Source organism: Prunus mume, linkage group LG4 (assembly GCF_029339155.1).
Source record: "Prunus mume cultivar Tortuosa linkage group LG4, ASM2933915v1, whole genome shotgun sequence".
NCBI classification, from domain to species: domain Eukaryota; kingdom Viridiplantae; phylum Streptophyta; class Magnoliopsida; order Rosales; family Rosaceae; genus Prunus; species Prunus mume.
The window spans coordinates 23,456,665-23,474,306 of record NC_142701.1 but is presented as its reverse complement, the minus strand read 5'-3'; the positions used below and the strand labels follow the sequence as shown (position 1 = coordinate 23,474,306).

General features: G+C 35.2%; 3 protein-coding genes across 3 annotated transcripts; 1 reads left to right on the top strand and 2 right to left on the bottom strand.

The window, feature by feature from the left end:
* Window positions 1-238: 238 nt before the first annotated feature.
* On the top strand, window positions 239-2,933 carry LOC103329225 (Phototropic-responsive NPH3 family protein). Its single transcript, XM_008231652.2, is given in 7 exon segments — window positions 239-461; window positions 577-646; window positions 749-1,186; window positions 1,188-1,484; window positions 1,486-1,896; window positions 2,107-2,776; window positions 2,779-2,933. Coding segments are annotated over 7 exon segments (2,055 nt in total). The 5' UTR covers window positions 239-363; the 3' UTR covers window positions 2,850-2,933.
* Window positions 2,934-3,137: 204 nt separating this feature from the next.
* TK1A (Thymidine kinase) lies at window positions 3,138-4,911 on the bottom strand. The gene is made up of 4 exons (XM_008231651.2): window positions 4,623-4,911; window positions 4,319-4,463; window positions 3,734-3,855; window positions 3,138-3,605 (listed from the first exon to the last, which is right to left on the bottom strand). The coding sequence occupies exons 1-4, from the start codon at window positions 4,859-4,861 to the stop codon at window positions 3,332-3,334; spliced, it is 780 nt and encodes a 259-aa protein (XP_008229873.2). The 5' UTR covers window positions 4,862-4,911; the 3' UTR covers window positions 3,138-3,331.
* Window positions 4,912-5,695: 784 nt separating this feature from the next.
* Window positions 5,696-8,719, bottom strand: LOC103329272 (receptor-like protein 7). Its single transcript, XM_089049620.1, has one exon. The coding sequence runs from the start codon at window positions 8,686-8,688 to the stop codon at window positions 5,755-5,757; it is 2,934 nt and encodes a 977-aa protein (XP_088905746.1). The 5' UTR covers window positions 8,689-8,719; the 3' UTR covers window positions 5,696-5,754.
* Window positions 8,720-17,642: the final 8,923 nt, after the last annotated feature.

Here is a 17,642-nt window from a genome sequence, read left to right as displayed (position 1 = left end):
AGGGTTTCACTCGTGTGCATTTGACTTTGACTAGAAAAAGAAAATAGCTGCACGAATGTGTGTGTTACACAATGTCTTGATTAAAATTTTAAAACCACATCTTTTAATTCAATCATTCTTCTATGTGATTCCACTGGTTTGCCAATTCTAGAAGCCTTGTGTGTATAGTTGTATACTATACTCTATTTTAATTTTCTTTGAATATTGAGACAAACTTCCGAGCATTTTATGGCAATTGGGCAGGCAAAAAGCATTATGTTATAAAGCACATGTCTATGCTTTGAGAAAAATCGACTGCCATTGCTTTCTCAAAGTTTCACTTTCAGTAAATCTCAGTCTGAGATAATCTTATGAGCTCTGCCAATGGAAGCTGCAAGCCCATTAAAAGGTAGTTCTGTTTCATCAAGTCCTTTCTCTTCACCGAACGTTGGAGCCTTGCTCAAGATTAAGATTTTGTCATGGTAAGTAAGATTGTTGGTTCATGGCTCTGTCATTTCATTTACATTTGTTAGCAACTTGCAGCATTGACTTTAAGCTCTCTTGTTTGAGTTTCTGAGGTTTGAATCTTTGTCTCAGGACCCAAGAGACCGGTTTGCCTGTTTCCGTTAGCGTTCGAGTTCTCGGGAAGATCTTCAACCTCCACAAGGTCAGAGATTGAATCTTACAACCCTTTTTTTTTCTTTTCAAGAAAGTAACTGTCCAATGTTGGCCTAATGTTTACACTTAACTGATTTTTTTTCTTCTTCAGTTTCCACTATTTTCAAAGAGTGGGTATTTCAAGAAAAGACTGAATGAATCAACTGAGCTAGAGCTGCCACCAGACTTCCCTGGAGGGCCGGAGACATTTGAGATGATTGCATTGTTCATCTATGGCTCCTCCACATTGATTGATCCATTCAATGTTGTAGCCCTGAGATGTGCAGCAGAGTTTCTTGAGATGACAGAAGATTACTGCTCTGGCAACCTCTGTGAGCGCTTTGATCTCTACTTAAACCAAGTGGTCATGCAGAGTTGGGATGACACTCTAATAGTACTCCAAAAGTGCCAAACTTTGCTTCCATGGTCCGAAGATTTGCTCATTGTGAGCCGCTGCATCGAATGCCTTGCCTTCATGGCTTGCATGGAGATCCTTGATCCAGAGAGAAGACGTGACACCCCGGTGCTCACATTGGAGGCATTGAGCACACCGAAATTGGAGCTGTGAGATAGGGAGGGAGATTATGAGTCATGACCTTTGGATCAAGGATCTGATTGCTCTACCATTTGGATTCTTTAAAAGGATTATAGGGTCCTTGAGAAGACAAGGTATGAAAGAAAAATATTTAAGCCCCATCATTGTTTTCTATGCTAACAAATGGGTGCTTTCAAAGAAGACCCTCCAATTTTGGGAGAACTCTGGTCAGAAAACTGGGGATGATCACAAAGTTTCAGTCATCCTACAAGGTGTTCTTGATTTGCTGCCCATGGGAGAGAAGGCTAGTCGAATCAATTCCAGTCGGATTTTACTTTGCAATCCTTTCTCGATCCCTTGAAGTAGGTTTGAGAATCGATAGCAGGGCAAAGTTGCAAGAGAAGATTGTATATCTGTTGCACTTAGCCCAACTAGAAGACTTCCTCTTTCCAAAATGTGAAACTGAGTCAATTTCTTCTAGCATGGAGCTGGCTACAATGGAGAGCATAATTTCAACATACGTATCATCTAACATGGAGTCAGACCATAGTCTTTCAGCAGGCCATTCAATTATTGTTGCAGAATTGTGGGATGCATATCTTTCCTACATAGCTCCTGATCCAAATATGGAGCCTAAAAGATTCATGGAACTCATCGAAAGAGTGCCGATATCCTACAGACAGAGTCATGACAAACTCTACAGAGCAATGAACACCTTCCTACAGGTAAGTACTTTATGATCAAATCTACACACTGCCAAAAATGTGATTCTATAGCCTCCACTTAATTCCTAGCAGAATTTTTTTAAAAAAATGATATGTTAATATGTAATAAAAAGACATTTTCAACTCAAACAATCTAACATGAATTAAAAGCCAAACAAATTGATCAACAGAGATGTCAGTTCTCATCCCAACATATCTTACGTTCTTCAGGCAAACCCAAATATATCCCAAGAAGAGAAGTGGGCAGTCTGCAAGTACCTCAACTGCCAAAAACTATCACAAGAGGCATGCATTGAGGCTGTTCAAAATGAATTGATGCCGCTACGTTTAATAGTCCAGGCACTTTTTGTCCAGCAAATCAGCACTCACCAAGCTTTCAAAGAATGCTCAGATTCATTCAGATATGTACACTGTGGAGAGTTTTCTGGGAGCCTCTCAAGCTCCAGATGCCCAAACTCCAAAAGCCAGAATCTAGGAGATAGTCCATATGTAGATGGAGCAGAGCAAGGCAGCAGACCCTTGAGCTTCTTGCTACAAAAGGACAATGTAAATCAGAGACCTGAGTTATCAAGGAAGGAATACGAGTCAACAAGCTTCAGAATTCAGAACCTTGAACAAGAGCTCATGTCCTTGAAGCGAAGCCTTCAATGGCAGAGCATTTCAAAGAAAAAAGAGGCAATTTCAACCACAGCACATAGCATGAAATCGTATGGTAAGGAAAGTAGATCAATGAGCAAAAAGAGTAACCCTCTTGGACAAGTGACAAGTTGCATTGGTTCTGTGAACTTCGCCTCACAAAGAAAATATGCCAGTCGATTATTGAAGGTCTTCCGCCGGATTTCCTTGTTTGGAAGTAGAAAACCAAAGAGAAAGCCAGGTGGCCCAGCCCATGGCCCAAGCCAATGCAGCAGAACACTCATCAGCAAAAGATGTATGAAAATCAGAACCAGTAATGATCATATACAAGGCGAGAATAATTGCTATTGTGAAATTTTCCCGGAAAAAAGTGGTTTGCTCATTCACATACAAGCAGGGCATCAATATATGAATAATTTAATGCTTTTGTGCATTCTTGCAGCCATGAGCACATAGAATTACATGTTCATATATTCAACAAGTAGCAAATGAAAAATTTAAGGAGGCTAACAAATTGATCCCACAAGAAAGAGAAATTTGAATTTTTAAGAAATAACACAATTTCTTGTTAAAATTTTGATAGATACTTACACCTAGAGAGGCAGTTTTGTAAAGCGAACTTCAGTCTATTAACATAATGAAAAGAGATGCAACAAAGTACACTCCAAGTTAGGTCCAAATCGCCCATGTTTAGATTACAAAAGCAGGCAATAAGCTGAATCATTTCCTGATTACAATAAATAGCAAACCCAAAGACATAATAGGCTGTGAAAGATATACTAAAGATATACTATTGTTACTAAACAACTGCAGCTACTTCAGGAAAGGTGTCACTCTTAAATTTATGAGACTCCACAACAGTTCTTGCAGCTTTCATGAGAACTTGTCCATTGACATAGTGTTGGCGACAGACAGGCATGTAGACATCAGCCCCAGCAATCAGTTCAGTTCGTGTCTCTTCTGTCTTCCTCAGGGTAAAGAAAGCTCGTTTGCCACACAGTTCACATCGAGCTGTCAACTTGGTCACAGTATCAGCCAGAGGTATTATTTCAAGCACTGAGCCAAAGCTCCTCCTGCGAATAATAATCATACATTCATCAATGAGAGAGAAACAAAAACCAACTAAAGCAGCTAATAACACAAGCATAACTGCCAGGCAAGAAGACCCCTTAAAAAATTAGAAAGTTTATTTGAAAGGCACCTCAAGTAATCACCATCCAGGCCTGCAACAATAATAGTTTTTCCATCATGATCAGCAGCCATGCAGCAGAAATCATATAGATCCTCGAAAAACTGAGCCTCATCAATACCGATGACATCAAGCTGCCAACATATCCCAACAAGGAGAAGGGAATTAGAATACATCATATGTATCAAATCACAGACACTAACCATGACCTTAGGTCATTGGCCTATGCTAACCATCACAACAAATTCCAACTCTTTCATTTCAGTAAGTCATTCTATGTCAATGAAATAATTCCTTTAATTTAAGTCAACCCACTTCTCATGATTTGCCATATCTTACAGAGCAACCTTCAAAACTCAGATAGGTTTAGCATATCACAACATGTTTTACAGATCATCAAATTGTACATAACTAACACAACTGTACCTCCTCATAACAAATCGTCAAAATGTTTTAGCATATCACAACATATTTTACAGGAATCAAGGTCAAAATCAAATAGATAAACATCACTCAGTCATATATAATTAGAAAAAAGAAAAAGAAAGTTTGATAAAAACCCAACAAAGGTTGTGCATTTCACAGCTCCAAAATTACCTTCTCATAAGCCTCTCCTCCAAAATTTTGCCTAAAGGATGACAGATCGGGCAGCGCCCAGCACGGAAACTTTGCCCCATCATGCGTCACAACCGAATCGATAGCATATCTCGTATCCTTACTGGATTTTATCATTGCCACATTTCTACACATAATATACAAACAACAAACTATAAATTTCTCATCTTTGTCAAAATTAAATGAAAATTCAGAATCAATCCACCTGCCCTGGACCAAAGCTTCAATCTTTATTCAATATCCCCACAAATTCACCTTGGATTAGACATAAAAATTCGAAATTTACCTGCCATTGTTGCCCTCGGACTTGATCCGACGAAGGAGGGCGGTGGTTTTGCCGGCGAACATGGGGCCCATGATAACATGCACCTCACCGGAGGTGCGGGTGGAAGGGACAGAGGCAGCAGAATCGCTGGTCAAGGGAATTGAGGGCTTGAAAGAAGCCATGGATTTAGGGTTACAGAAAGAGAAGGGATTTAAAATTTTGGGAGGGAAGAAGAGAGGTAGGAAGGAAAGTGCTCTCATGATCAGAATAAATAGTGAGAGGAGAGAGATGGAGAGACATGGAGCGTTTTGAGTTTGAAAGATTTGGAGGGAAATCACAAACTTTTGGTTTTGGAGGTAAACTTTGATTTAGTGGGAGAAAAAAAAAATTAAATTTGTGATTTTTCAGACCAAGGAAAATGAGAAATTATGATTATTGACCCCAAAAGAATAAAAAATGGGCCGAAATCAAATTATTGATAACTTGATCTGAGGCAGAAATTTAAATAACCAAAATTATTCGCATTGTAGTGTTCGACACGCTTGGTACCAGAAGGAAAAAAATGTTGTGTTTAACACGCTTCTTAAATTTTAAAATTCCTATTTTACCCCATTGACCTATTTCAAATTAAATTTGAATTAAAAATTCCCTCTCATTCCTCTCGTGTCGTTTTCCTGTAAAAAACCCCTCTCTCTCTCTCTCTCTCTCCCCGTTTCCATGCTTTTAACTTCTTTGCCATTTACTCTTGTTTTGAAGATATCTCTTCGTCTCCTCGTGCTTTTTTGTATTGGAAATCAACTCTCCCCTATGTCATGATTCAATCTCCACATTTGAATTATCATTTAAGTGTGGAGTTTTTTTTTTTTTTTTTTTATAGAAGAAGCAAAAAACTACAAACAAAAACCCCGAGAACACGCTTGCCCCAACAAATCAAAAAACAAAGGGATCAAACAGATTGATATTTCACAAACTTTTACACAACATAATGAAATACAAACTTCAACAAAACAACAGTAATGAAATACAAACTTTAACAAAACAACAGTTTACTAACTTTATTTTTCAATTCGAATTTAGCTTACATTACACCATACAAGAATTCAAAGCAACAACAGCAGCAGCTGCAAGATAAACATGGATTTAAAATAACTACTTAGTTTCTGTGTCCTCTCCTCCCCCGTGTGCCTCTTGGCTGCCTCTTCCTGCTAAATTTCTCTAAAAACCATTCATGATTCTTGCTTGTCCAAAAGTTCCCAGCAACCACTCCAACTATTAGACCACTAACAACTCCTGGCAGAACCACATACCAATCTAGTGCAATTTGAAACCCGGGATCTTCATCTTCTTCAAAGATTGATGGTGGTGGCGATATTGAGCTATCACACTTCTTCGACAATGGCTTTCCACACAGACCTGAGTTTCCTTGGTATGAATCTTCTAGGAATGTACCAAATTGTTGGCCAAGTGGTATAGGACCCCAAAGATGGTTATAGGATACATTGAAATATTCAAGGAAAGTGAGTTGTGCCAAATTACTGGGGATCCTTCCTGAGAGCTGGTTTCGGGAGAGATCCAACGATTCAAGAGCCGTCAAGTTCCATAAAGATGATGGGATGACACCAGTGAGAGCGTTGTTGGAAAGGTTAAGGAAAAGAAGGCCTCTTAGATTCCCAATGACACCTGCTGGAATCTCTCCTTCAAATCTATTACTTGAGAAATCTATAAATCTAAGAAGGTAAGGGGTCTCTATAAATTTCAACTCAACACCTTTTGCGAAAGTCGTGATTGAGTATGGATAAGCATATTTAGTTGAAGTGACTCGAAAATAAGTTTGCTGGCTCTCGTCAACAAATTTCATGGAATTCCAGTTCTCTAAGTAGTTAGAGGGCAACGAACCTGAAAAACTATTGTCAGATAAATCAATGATACACAACTTTGGGAAGTCATGGTTAGTTGCATACTTCCCAATCATGCCATGAAATCCATTAGACCTCAAACTGAGAAACTGTAGTGCTGGAAGTGCCCCTAACCAAGATGGGAAGATGTCGCGTATATGATTGTTTCTAAGGTTAAGAAACTCTAATCGAGTGCAATTGGCCATTGATCTTGGTACTTTTCCCTGTAACTGATTGTAACTCAGATCAACCATTTTCAAACTATTTTCGACTGAACATATTTGAGGAATACTGCCATGAAAAGAATTGTCGTTCATCGTCAATATTTCAAGAGCACTGGAGTTCCCCAAACATTGTGGAAGCATGCCACTCAGGCTGTTGTTGGACAAATCAAGAATGTCCAAATGATTCAAGTTGCAGAACGAGGGCGAAATTTCTCCACTGTAATGATTGCTACCGACCATATAGTGTCTGATTGATTGTGGTGGAATTGGCAGTGATCCTTGTAACATATTGGTCCGGAGATCTAAAGAATATAGATTCTGCCATGGAAGATTGATTGGATTTTGGTCAAATCCTGTTAAGAAGTTGGAAGAGAGGTCGAGAGTGTCCAAAGTTTCTCTAGTTGCATTCCACACCCATTTTGGTATTCGCCCTTGAATGTTGTTGTCGCCAAGATATAAATCTCGCAATTCGGATTGATATTTTAAAAATTCTGGAAACTCTGTTAAGTTGCATGACGTCAAATCTAGAAATTCAAGCTGTGGAATAGTAGCACTCAAATTGGTTATGATCTGCAGAGATAACTTGTTGTATGATAATTGAAGTACCTTTAACTTTTTGGGCTGGGAAAACTGATCAAACTCAACTTGTCCACTCAAGTTATTATAGGAAAGGTCAAGAATTTCAAGATTTTGGAGCTGCAAGAGTGACCTCGGAATTGCTCCGCTCAAATTGTTACTCCCGAGGAATAGAGTAGTTAACTGGGTCAAATTCATAAGCCAAGACGGGATTTGACCAGTTATTTCGTTACCACCCAAGTTTAGAAATGAAAGTTGCGTGAGGTTAGCCACAAAACTTGGGAATTTTCCCCTGAATTTGGTGTCCGTAAGGGACAAACTGTGGAGGTTGGTTAAACTCGCTATCCAGGACAAGGAATATTCAGAAACTAATTGGCCTGTGGAATTATTATTTGGAACGTCATAAAATATTCCACTCATGTGAAGGTAGTTGAGCTGGGTAAGGTTTCCGAGTGAAGATGGAAGATAGTGGGAAAAATTACAATAGGAGATGTCCAACAAATTTAAGGAATGGAGGTTTCTGATAGAAGCAGGCAGCATGCCAGAGAAATTTGTGAACGCAACATTCAATTTCTTCAAGAGATTATTGCTCCTGTTAAAGTTAGGGAAAGAACCGGTAAGGTTTGAGTTACCATACACATCCAGAACCTCTAAGTTTGGTAGGTGGAAGATGCCAATTGGGAATTCCCCATTCAACCCACAATATTGAAGTTGGAGAGATGTGAGAGAAGATGCATTGACCAAGAAATCAGGCACAGTGGAGTATATGTCTACCCCACTAAGATGAAGTTGTTTTATGGTGGTCAAGTTCTGAACCAGGCTTCTCATGTTGGCCTTGGTCAGTTTCAGAGAATTGAAAGACAGATCAAGGGTAGACAGCTTTGATAGCTTTGAAATTTCTGATGGAATTTCTCCGGAAAAAACGGAATTTGAAAGGTTGAGATACGTTAGACTAGAAAGATCATGACCAAATCTTGATGGTATTTGAGAGAAATTGAAGTGATTATCTGAGAGGTCAAGCCTCTGCAGATGAACAAGGCGGAAGAGACTGTTGCTGGAATTGATAGAACCATGGAGACAGCTGCTACGGAGATCAAGGCCGACAACATGGCCAAAGTCTTCATCACACTCAACACCATCCCATGAACAACAATTACTCCGATTCCCATCTCCTTCTCGTGTCCAAAATGAAACCTTCGAATAAGCAAGAGGATCTGCAGAAACAGACTTGTTAATTGCAAAGCTTTCCTTGAACTGCAGCAAGGCCGAGCACTCATCAACCTGGCCAAGTGCCTGATTCTGTACAAGTAAAAAACAGTGAGTGGCATTGAGTAATAGCAAAATAAAACTACATACAGAAATAAACTTCGACCACCACGATTCCATTCCCATCACAGCTTTGTTTTTTGATTATGCATGCTTAATTATGGCTCTCACACAATTAAGGGGGAAGAAATTATAAACTCCTTTTATAGACGCACAACTCATGAAAAACTTAGAGAAAGTACAAAAAAGTGAATAAAAAAGAATCGAAAAAAAAGTAAGGGAATCAAAGAGAAGCAGCCAAGAAGGTGAACAGATGTTTATCGTCTTCAAAGTCTTCCGAAGCTAACCATTCAAAGTCCTTAAAATCTTAAAGCCGGTTCTAACTCTACCAGAAAAGTATGTCTTATTAATTTCTTTCGCGCTTTCAACAACTAAGTCAACTGAGTACACATCCACAAGTAATATTCTATTGTATGGTTTTTTCGTTTGTTTTGTTCTTTTGGTGTTTTTGCTTCCTATTTGTTTTTAGTTCTTTGGTATGTTGGGTTTGTCCTGTTTGTTTGGTTGGGTTTGGCTCCCCTTTGTGCCTTTGCCGGTTGGCTTTCATGATATCTTTGTTGACAAAAAAAAACTAGCCGTACACATCCACAAGTAACTAAAACTTTTATGTAAAATCCTATTCCAGTCATATCTATGCAAAATAGTCAAATTTAGTTGGGAGTTTCACTAAAACACCCAAAATGGAGGTTGAAATTATAAAAAAACTCAACACCCAAAATACTTTATAAACACACCCAAAACCCATCATTACACACACTCAAAACCCATTTATAAACACACCCAAAAAGTTGACTTTAGGGTTGATTTTGGGTGTGTTTCTATGTTTAAATAATACTTGGGTTTTTTTATAAATACATGTCTAGGATTGGGTTTATTTATAAATTTGTAAATTTAGTTTAGTTTAAAACTTATAAGAGTGCTACTAAACGAATCCTAAAATTAACTGAGTACACCATAATATTTTAATCAAAATGTAAAATTAACTAAGTACACTTATTTAACTACCAAAAATACCCCTACACCCTAATACACTCTATCACACTATACCCTAAAGCCAATCCTAAGTGGTTAATTATGAGTAGTTAATTCAACAAATGAAACAGACCTAGTTCATAATTAGCCAAGAAATTGACAAATTCCTTATAATATTTGGAAAAACCGAATCAGACCCAAATCAAAATACACAGAGATAGCACATGAAACAACAAGAGACCGTTTACGCTTATACCCGAGAAAATAATATGGGGTGAGCCCAAGACGAAGATCAAAAGGCCAAGAAATCACACTTTCCTCTGCTTCTTTTTGGTTCTTATGTGACCCCCCAAAAAGGATCAAGATTACTCCTGTAGTATCACTGGAATTCCTCCCCTTTTAAATATCAACAGTTATATTGCTTGAATTCATTAGTAATCATAATCAACCAATAAAGAGAAAAGTAGCCTTCCGGATTAATAGATCAGTGGATCTGGGGATGAAATGATCGAATCGAACCATTGAAGTCTACAACAGTAAAGGGTATTGCCAAAAAAATGGGCTTGATTATCAGATTTTCTCTTTCTCTGTTCTTCTTTGTGACTCTTGCATACTTGAATACTTCCAATCCAATATCCCATTCTCCTCTGCCCTCCTTCCTCTTTCTCTTTCTTTATGTTTACAACGTAATGAAATACAGACTTTAACAAAACAACAGTTTACTAACTTTATTTTTCAATCCGGCCCTTCATAATTTTGCCAAGACAACATATGCTTTATCAATGATTCGTTTTCCTCAAACGCATTATCGAAATATTAACTATTACTATTTTCATTTTTCACTTTCTAGTGTCTTCGATAGAATCAAAAGTTTCCATGAAGCAAGAGAGACCGAAGCTTATCTCCACTATGTCACATATTCAATCCCCGTACACTTGGATCCAACTATAAAGTTTGTTAAGATATGTGTGTTTGCAAACTTTATACGCAGCGTACTATAATGTGATTTTTGACAAAACAATAGTTTACTTTCTAATCCGTCCTTTGATAGTTTTTTCGAGACAACATATATTTTTATTTTACTAAATTTGCGCACTTAGTTATTCATAAGCATTGCCCTTAACTTCGGGGAAAGAAACAAAAGCCACAAAATTTATCGACAAGTGAGTTTCTTTAACTAAAAGAGAACCTTGTTTTTCCGCCATATACTTTATCAATTAAATCATGTGTGGATACTATATACACTAGGAAAGACAGTACGTAATATTTTAACTCCGTGACAAGAAGTAAAAAACAAGACTTGTGTATAGGAATTAAATAAAAAAGATAAATTATTAGATTTATGAAGAAAGAAATTGAAGTGGTCCCTAATTATATTTTCACAAGTGAATAGAAATGATCTTAATTTATATACTTGATCAGAAATGCAACGGTAAAAAAAAAAAAAGTATCATTGGATTTTCTCATAAAGGAAAACTCGGTGCGTATGCTGAATGGAAAGTCATTGTTTCCAACACATAACCTAATAATATATTAGATCTTGTCTTTCACCTCAGCAAATCCAATCTTGCTTTAAATATTATTCTTTGCACAAAGCTTTCATTAATATTTGGGAATTTGGGAACGTTTTCTTCGTTCTTTTTTTTGGGGGGAGGGGGGGTTCAAGTTTTCTTGGTTTTTTTTTTAAAAAAAAAATTCAAATAGAAACTTCATTAGATAAACTTCAACGGTACAATTAAGGGCATCAACAAGACATTTAAAATATCAATCCCAATAGGGCAACAAACTAACTTGTTAAAAGCAAAACTAACGCGGACAAAAGCAACACTAAAATTATTAGTCCACATCACCATAATTAGCTATAAGAGCATCCACCATCATGCTATCTATTTTTTAGTCAAAATTTAGCTAAAAATACTATAAAGCTATTTTAGGAGTTCTCTATAAAATTTGTGATTCAACTCCAATCATACTCCCTAGTTTAAAGAGTCATAAATATTTCAACTCCAATAATAAATTTTAATTCAAATTTTGAATAAAGTGTAGACACAAAAGCAATAATAAAAAATAGTTTGCATTAAATAAATGCTTAAAATAATATTAAATATAGAAGCATTTAATTATAAGAAGTCACTAGGAGTACTTTCTCCCTCCTCAGATTTAAGAGCTCCTAGAGGTCTCCATATTTTATGAGTTGGATAGAGAGCATAGTTGGAGTTGAGTTTTTTCAATTCCTCCCTAAATTTTAGCTAAGGATGTGGTTTAGAGAAGCTCATTGTGGATGCTCTAAGCCTAAACAAAGTTCACAAACCCAACATAACCAAAACCCTAAATCAACTCATGACCCTAAACAAACCCTACCACTACCACCTGAAGAAGCATAATCACGACCACACCCATCACCTCATCCATAACAGATCTGGAGAAAATGTGATTTCCAGCAATCTACCTACGCATAAGAGCGAACAAATAAACGAAAACAATAACTTTGCCAAAGAACAATTAGGTGATTTGTACCCTCCGTCAAAGACTATGTAAAATTAAATTTAAAAAACATGAGCGACGTCAGGGAGCGGGTTTTGGGAGTAGGATTTGATTGAGAATATAGACTAAAAAGGAGTGATGGGGAACTTCAATCTAATCATGGTTTAAAAGAAACCACCACAAGAGGCTTTTTATTTAAACCGCCCCAGTGAACTTATTCACTAACATAAAAATACAAGAAAAGAATAGGAGGAGGGTCAGTGACCCCCCCCCCTTCTTTCTTTTCTCTCACTAGAGCAGCTAGGGTTTGGGAAAAAAAAATCATAAAATGGATCAAATTTCAGTTTTCTTGGTTGTTAATTGTCGTGAATTTGTCATGTGCATATAACTAATGAATATTTTTTATAGTAAATTTGGCTTACATTACACCCTTCAAATTTAATTTGCTTGCTCGCAACTCTGCACTTTTTGTTCCTATAAATAATATCCAATTTTTATAAGTAAAAACTCATCAATTTACCTTATTATGCTTAATATCTAGTTTATCGCAAAATACCCTTATTTATATTTCAACGTGTAATGGAATGGTATTTTAATTTTTGATTCTCTAATTTATTGAGGTGGTTCCCTCTAAAAATTTTGTACTCAATTAGTCATCCGTTTTATTATTAAAATTCATTGATAGATATAGTCAACAATGAAATTTTGTTCCATATTTCCTGGATAATAATCTACCTATTTTAGAACTTGAATTTCATTTATTGCACCTAGTTTTTCATGAATAATAATCTACCTATTATTATTTTTTAAATAATAATGTACCTATTTCATGACTTATTTATTTAAATACAACATTTATATATAGCTTTTTTTTCTTTTATGAATCGTATACCTATTAAGGTTTTATTGTACCTAGGTTTTCATGGATAATAATGTACATATTATTTTTAATAGACAGTTATTTAACTATTATTTTTATGGATAATAATCTACCTATATATTTTATGGACAATAATTTACCTATTATCTTTTATGAGCAATAAACTACTTATTATCTTTTATGAGTAATAATGTATCTATTATTTTCTCCTATGAGTAATATAATGTAATATATGTAGGCATGAAAATATTAACGTACTTATTTTCTCTTTGGCATTGTAAGAATATATATATATATATATATTATACATATACAAATATAGATATATATATATATATAATTGAAGGATATTAAATAAATATATATAATTGGAGGGTGTTCGTATGAAAAAAATAATTTATCCGACCTATAGGAGATTAGGAGGGAGTATTTGCAATAATTTGATTGTAGGCCATCATTACATTAGTGTATAAATGTACAATGAGAGGTATTATTTATTTGCATAAAATTAGGTGATAAAAAACAGCCACACCAGATAAAGATCTAGTGGCATGATTTATAAATAAATCAACTTACATGGACACATTGTCATCTAATTTTAAAATTAAGTTTTACTTAAATATATATATATATATATATATATAAAGGAAAAGGTAAAGAATGATAAAACATTCAAAATACCATAAAATGTCATTGGTTAATGCAAACATTAAGAATTGAAATTATTAATTAAATAAGGATAATATGGTAAATTCACACTTTTTCATATTTAAAAAAAATTAAAATTAAAAGAAAAATCAGATAATAAATCCTATTTTTATGGAACATAACTACCAATTATCTTTTTAAATTCTAAAATAAATTTAAATTTTTTTAAAAAAAAACCTCACGCTGAAGCGTGTGTGGAGAGGCTAGTGTTGTATTATTGGTGGGTTATCGTCTATATTTTTGAGTTACAAGGGCCTATTTTAGCATGGACCCTTTTTTATAGTATTTAATTTCTAAAGTATGTTTGTATATACTTTATAAATAAGGTTAATCATTTTATTAGTCCCTGAACTTGTATCCGATTTGCATTTAAGTCCCTCAATTTCTAAAATCATTCTCGTGGTCCTTCAACTTCATTTCGTTAGACAAATGGTCATACTGTCAATTTTATTAACTTTTCTATTAAATACAGAGGCAAAATAATTTTTTTTATTATTAAATTAATTAAAATATGAATAAAAAACTAGAAAATTAAAATTAAACTCTCTCTCTCTTCTTCACATTCACACATCTTGTTTGGATCAATGATCATGACCCTATTCATCTCAACATCTATGCTGCACCAACAAACAGAGAAAAAGAAAAAGAAAAAACCTCTTCGTTGAAGAAAACAGACTTTAGGAAAGTGGTTCAGGTAGCTCAGCTGGGTACCGAAAAGTGTCCATGAAAACCAACCCCAAAGATCTCTTGTAAGACCAAGTTCCCTGCAATATCCTCATACTTCTCCTTATGAAAAGCCCACGAAATTGACATAAAATATAAAGCTGGCAAACAATAATAATAAATTTCCCCACCCTCCCCTCGTCCCCGATTTCCCTTTGTTGTTGAGAGACCACTGCAAGAGAGACAGACCTCTCCTCCCTCATTCTGTTTTTCACCCATAAACACCTGCAACCTACCCACAGAAAGAAGAGTTGGAGGGTTTTGGCGGGGCAGCGGAGAGAAGAAAATCGCGGGGGAGAGGATGAAGAAAATCGTAGAGGGGGAAGAAAGTCATGGGAGCGCTGGTTGGGGAGGATTTAATAATTAATATAAAAATATCATTTTGTCCTTGCATTTAACATAAAAAGTTAACAAAATTAATAGAAGGACCATTTGTTTTAACGAAAATGAAGTTGAAGGACCACGAGAACGATTTTGGAAATTGAGAGATTCAAATGCAAATCGGATCTAAGTCCATGAACTAATAAAACGATTAACCCCTATAAATAATACATATGTATATATTTATTTTCAATAAGTAGTGAAAATATTGACGAAAATAATTAAATGGTTAAAGAATTTCTAACTTGGTTTTTTTTTTTCTTTTCCAGAAATGTTCATGGAATAATGACTTAGAAACCAAAACTGTTCTGTTCATGAGATGACATCGTGGAGTTAGCTTAAATAAGTGATTAATATAGTACTAAATTAATCCATTCCAATACTTTGGTTAGTTAAATTCCAAATTTCAAATGCATATAGATGCATATATAGACATTAATATTGTTCCATATATGTCGTCTGATATATGTGATATGACAACCGAAAAGTAGAATGCAAGTAAGAAGATGATTGGATGATTAGAATGAAGGGGACACAAGGCAGGCATCGATTCTTCTTTCAATTATGGAACTATAGACGTTTGAAGAAATTAGAAATTCCGAGTTATTTTCTTTCATTCATTTTTCTATCGAGAGAAGATAATGCAATATAAATATTATAATTAGACGTTGGAAGTGACGTGGCATAATGCCTCCTCTTTCCCATGAACATCAAAGCACATGCACCAACTAGTGGTTAATATAGCCCGGAGACCAAGACCAACCACATGCATGTAATCTGCTCACCTAATTAAGACTAATTGCATCAAAACAAATTATGTTTTGGATAATTAACCTCTACATTGTAATTATGTTATAAAAACAAAACAAAACAAAAATACAAGCTGAGGACATAATTATATATGTATATATTTGAAAGGGACAAGGGTGGTGCGATCAAGACTCTAATGAATTTAATGTAACAAAAATGAAACTATAAATGCACATGTGAGAATTTGATACATACAAAATATATATGGCTGGAGATGCAGGTTCTACGCCAGCTATGACCTATCTATAGCGAGTGGAAAGAGCAAAGTCCCTTTCGTGGGAGCAGGAAGAAAGATGATGCACTGCTAATTGTATTCTAATACAATTTTGCTAGCATTAGTTACGTAGGGACGCATTGTGATGAAAATCAATATATGATTAAAGAAATTATCTTATTCCACCAAGTCATGCAACGAGCGATACAATATTTACCCTAATTGATGGCGTTACATCACGTGCCGACACGCTAACAACATTAACATCAGATTATTCCAATACCATCGATAAATTACCAAATTTAATGACTTTCCATCATAGTATTCATACATGGGAAAGTGACAGTAAGTGTGTGAATGTGACAATTGACACGCATGAACAATCGAAGTTCATACTACACTGGTTATATATATTTGGTATAATATATATATATATATATATTGTTTTTCTTCATTTTTCTAAGAAGAGCTTTGTTTAAAAATAGTGCAAAATAACTAGCTATATGGTTAAAAAGGGGTTGGAGGAGTTGACATTGCTGTCATGTCATGGATGCCTTGCTAATTGCTAAAGAAGATAATAATGCGTCACGGAGTGCCTAGACAACAATCATGAATCATGGATATTGGCTGCTCAAATGCTGAAGTCAATGTACGACCACTAGGGTTTCCATATGCCTAGTCATCCAATTCTTGTCATTTGAATAACTTATCAACATAAGGGGAAAAAAAAATTACTAAAATTATATTAGGTCGTATGAGTAACGTTTGTTGTTGTATGCGTCATATTTATCGATCATATTGTATAAAACGTTTTTACTGATTTTTAATTTAATATTAGAGATATGACATATATATATGTGGTATATAAATAGTTTATATATAGTTGGGTTATTTATAGGTGGAAGTTTGCTTATTAACATATATATATATATATATATGAGAATATGCCACCAGGATCCATACATACGTGCACCTTACTATGCAGATTGTCCAAATGCATCATAAAAAAAAACCCGAATTTTATTTTTCAAAGTCAAATGGAGTTGGTAAATTTCACATTGAGAATAACCTTTTCATCCCAAAAAATTATTCTTAAAAAAAAAGTTAAATGCTTTGCTGCTGTGTTAAAAGAAAAAGAAATAAGTTTTTTTTTCTTGTTAAGTTTGATCAGTTGATCACATTTGGGCCCCGTTTAGTTCACGGAATGGATTTGAGGGAAATTTACTTCCCATGTCATTTCCTAAGGGATAAGAAATGAAAGATTCATTTCATATTTTTGGTCCGCGGAAAGTAACTGTGAGATATCACTTTATTTCATTTCCCATATTTGTTTTGAGTATGAATGAAAACAAAGTTGGTATAATTTCTAATTATACCCATATTAAATCAAATAAAAAATGCATTCAATGATATATTGTAATTCTAAATTGTTAATGTGGACAAAATGGTCATGAAAAATGTGCATTTAATGTTGGCTAATTTTCCCAAACTTTTCCATGAGAAGGGAAAACAAAAACCAAGTTAGAAGGAGGGCTTCACTTTCCCCTTTACTTTCTCATGTGGTAGACAACCATTTTTCCCATGCATGGACTTACCAAATATGGGAAAGTAATTGATTTCTCATCATCAAGCCTCCTTTCTCATAAACCAAATAGGGTCTTGAAGTTTTGACTACAAGAGTTGCAAATTTCGCTTAAATGGTTGAAATCTGAGATAGAGATATGGAGAGATTGGGGGAGCATGTTGGTCTCAACATGTATGCATATTGTATGAATATTGAAGGAAGTTGAGGTTTAACCCCAAAATCAATTGGCAATGAGGGGAGTAGCCTAACTCTTTATAATTCCT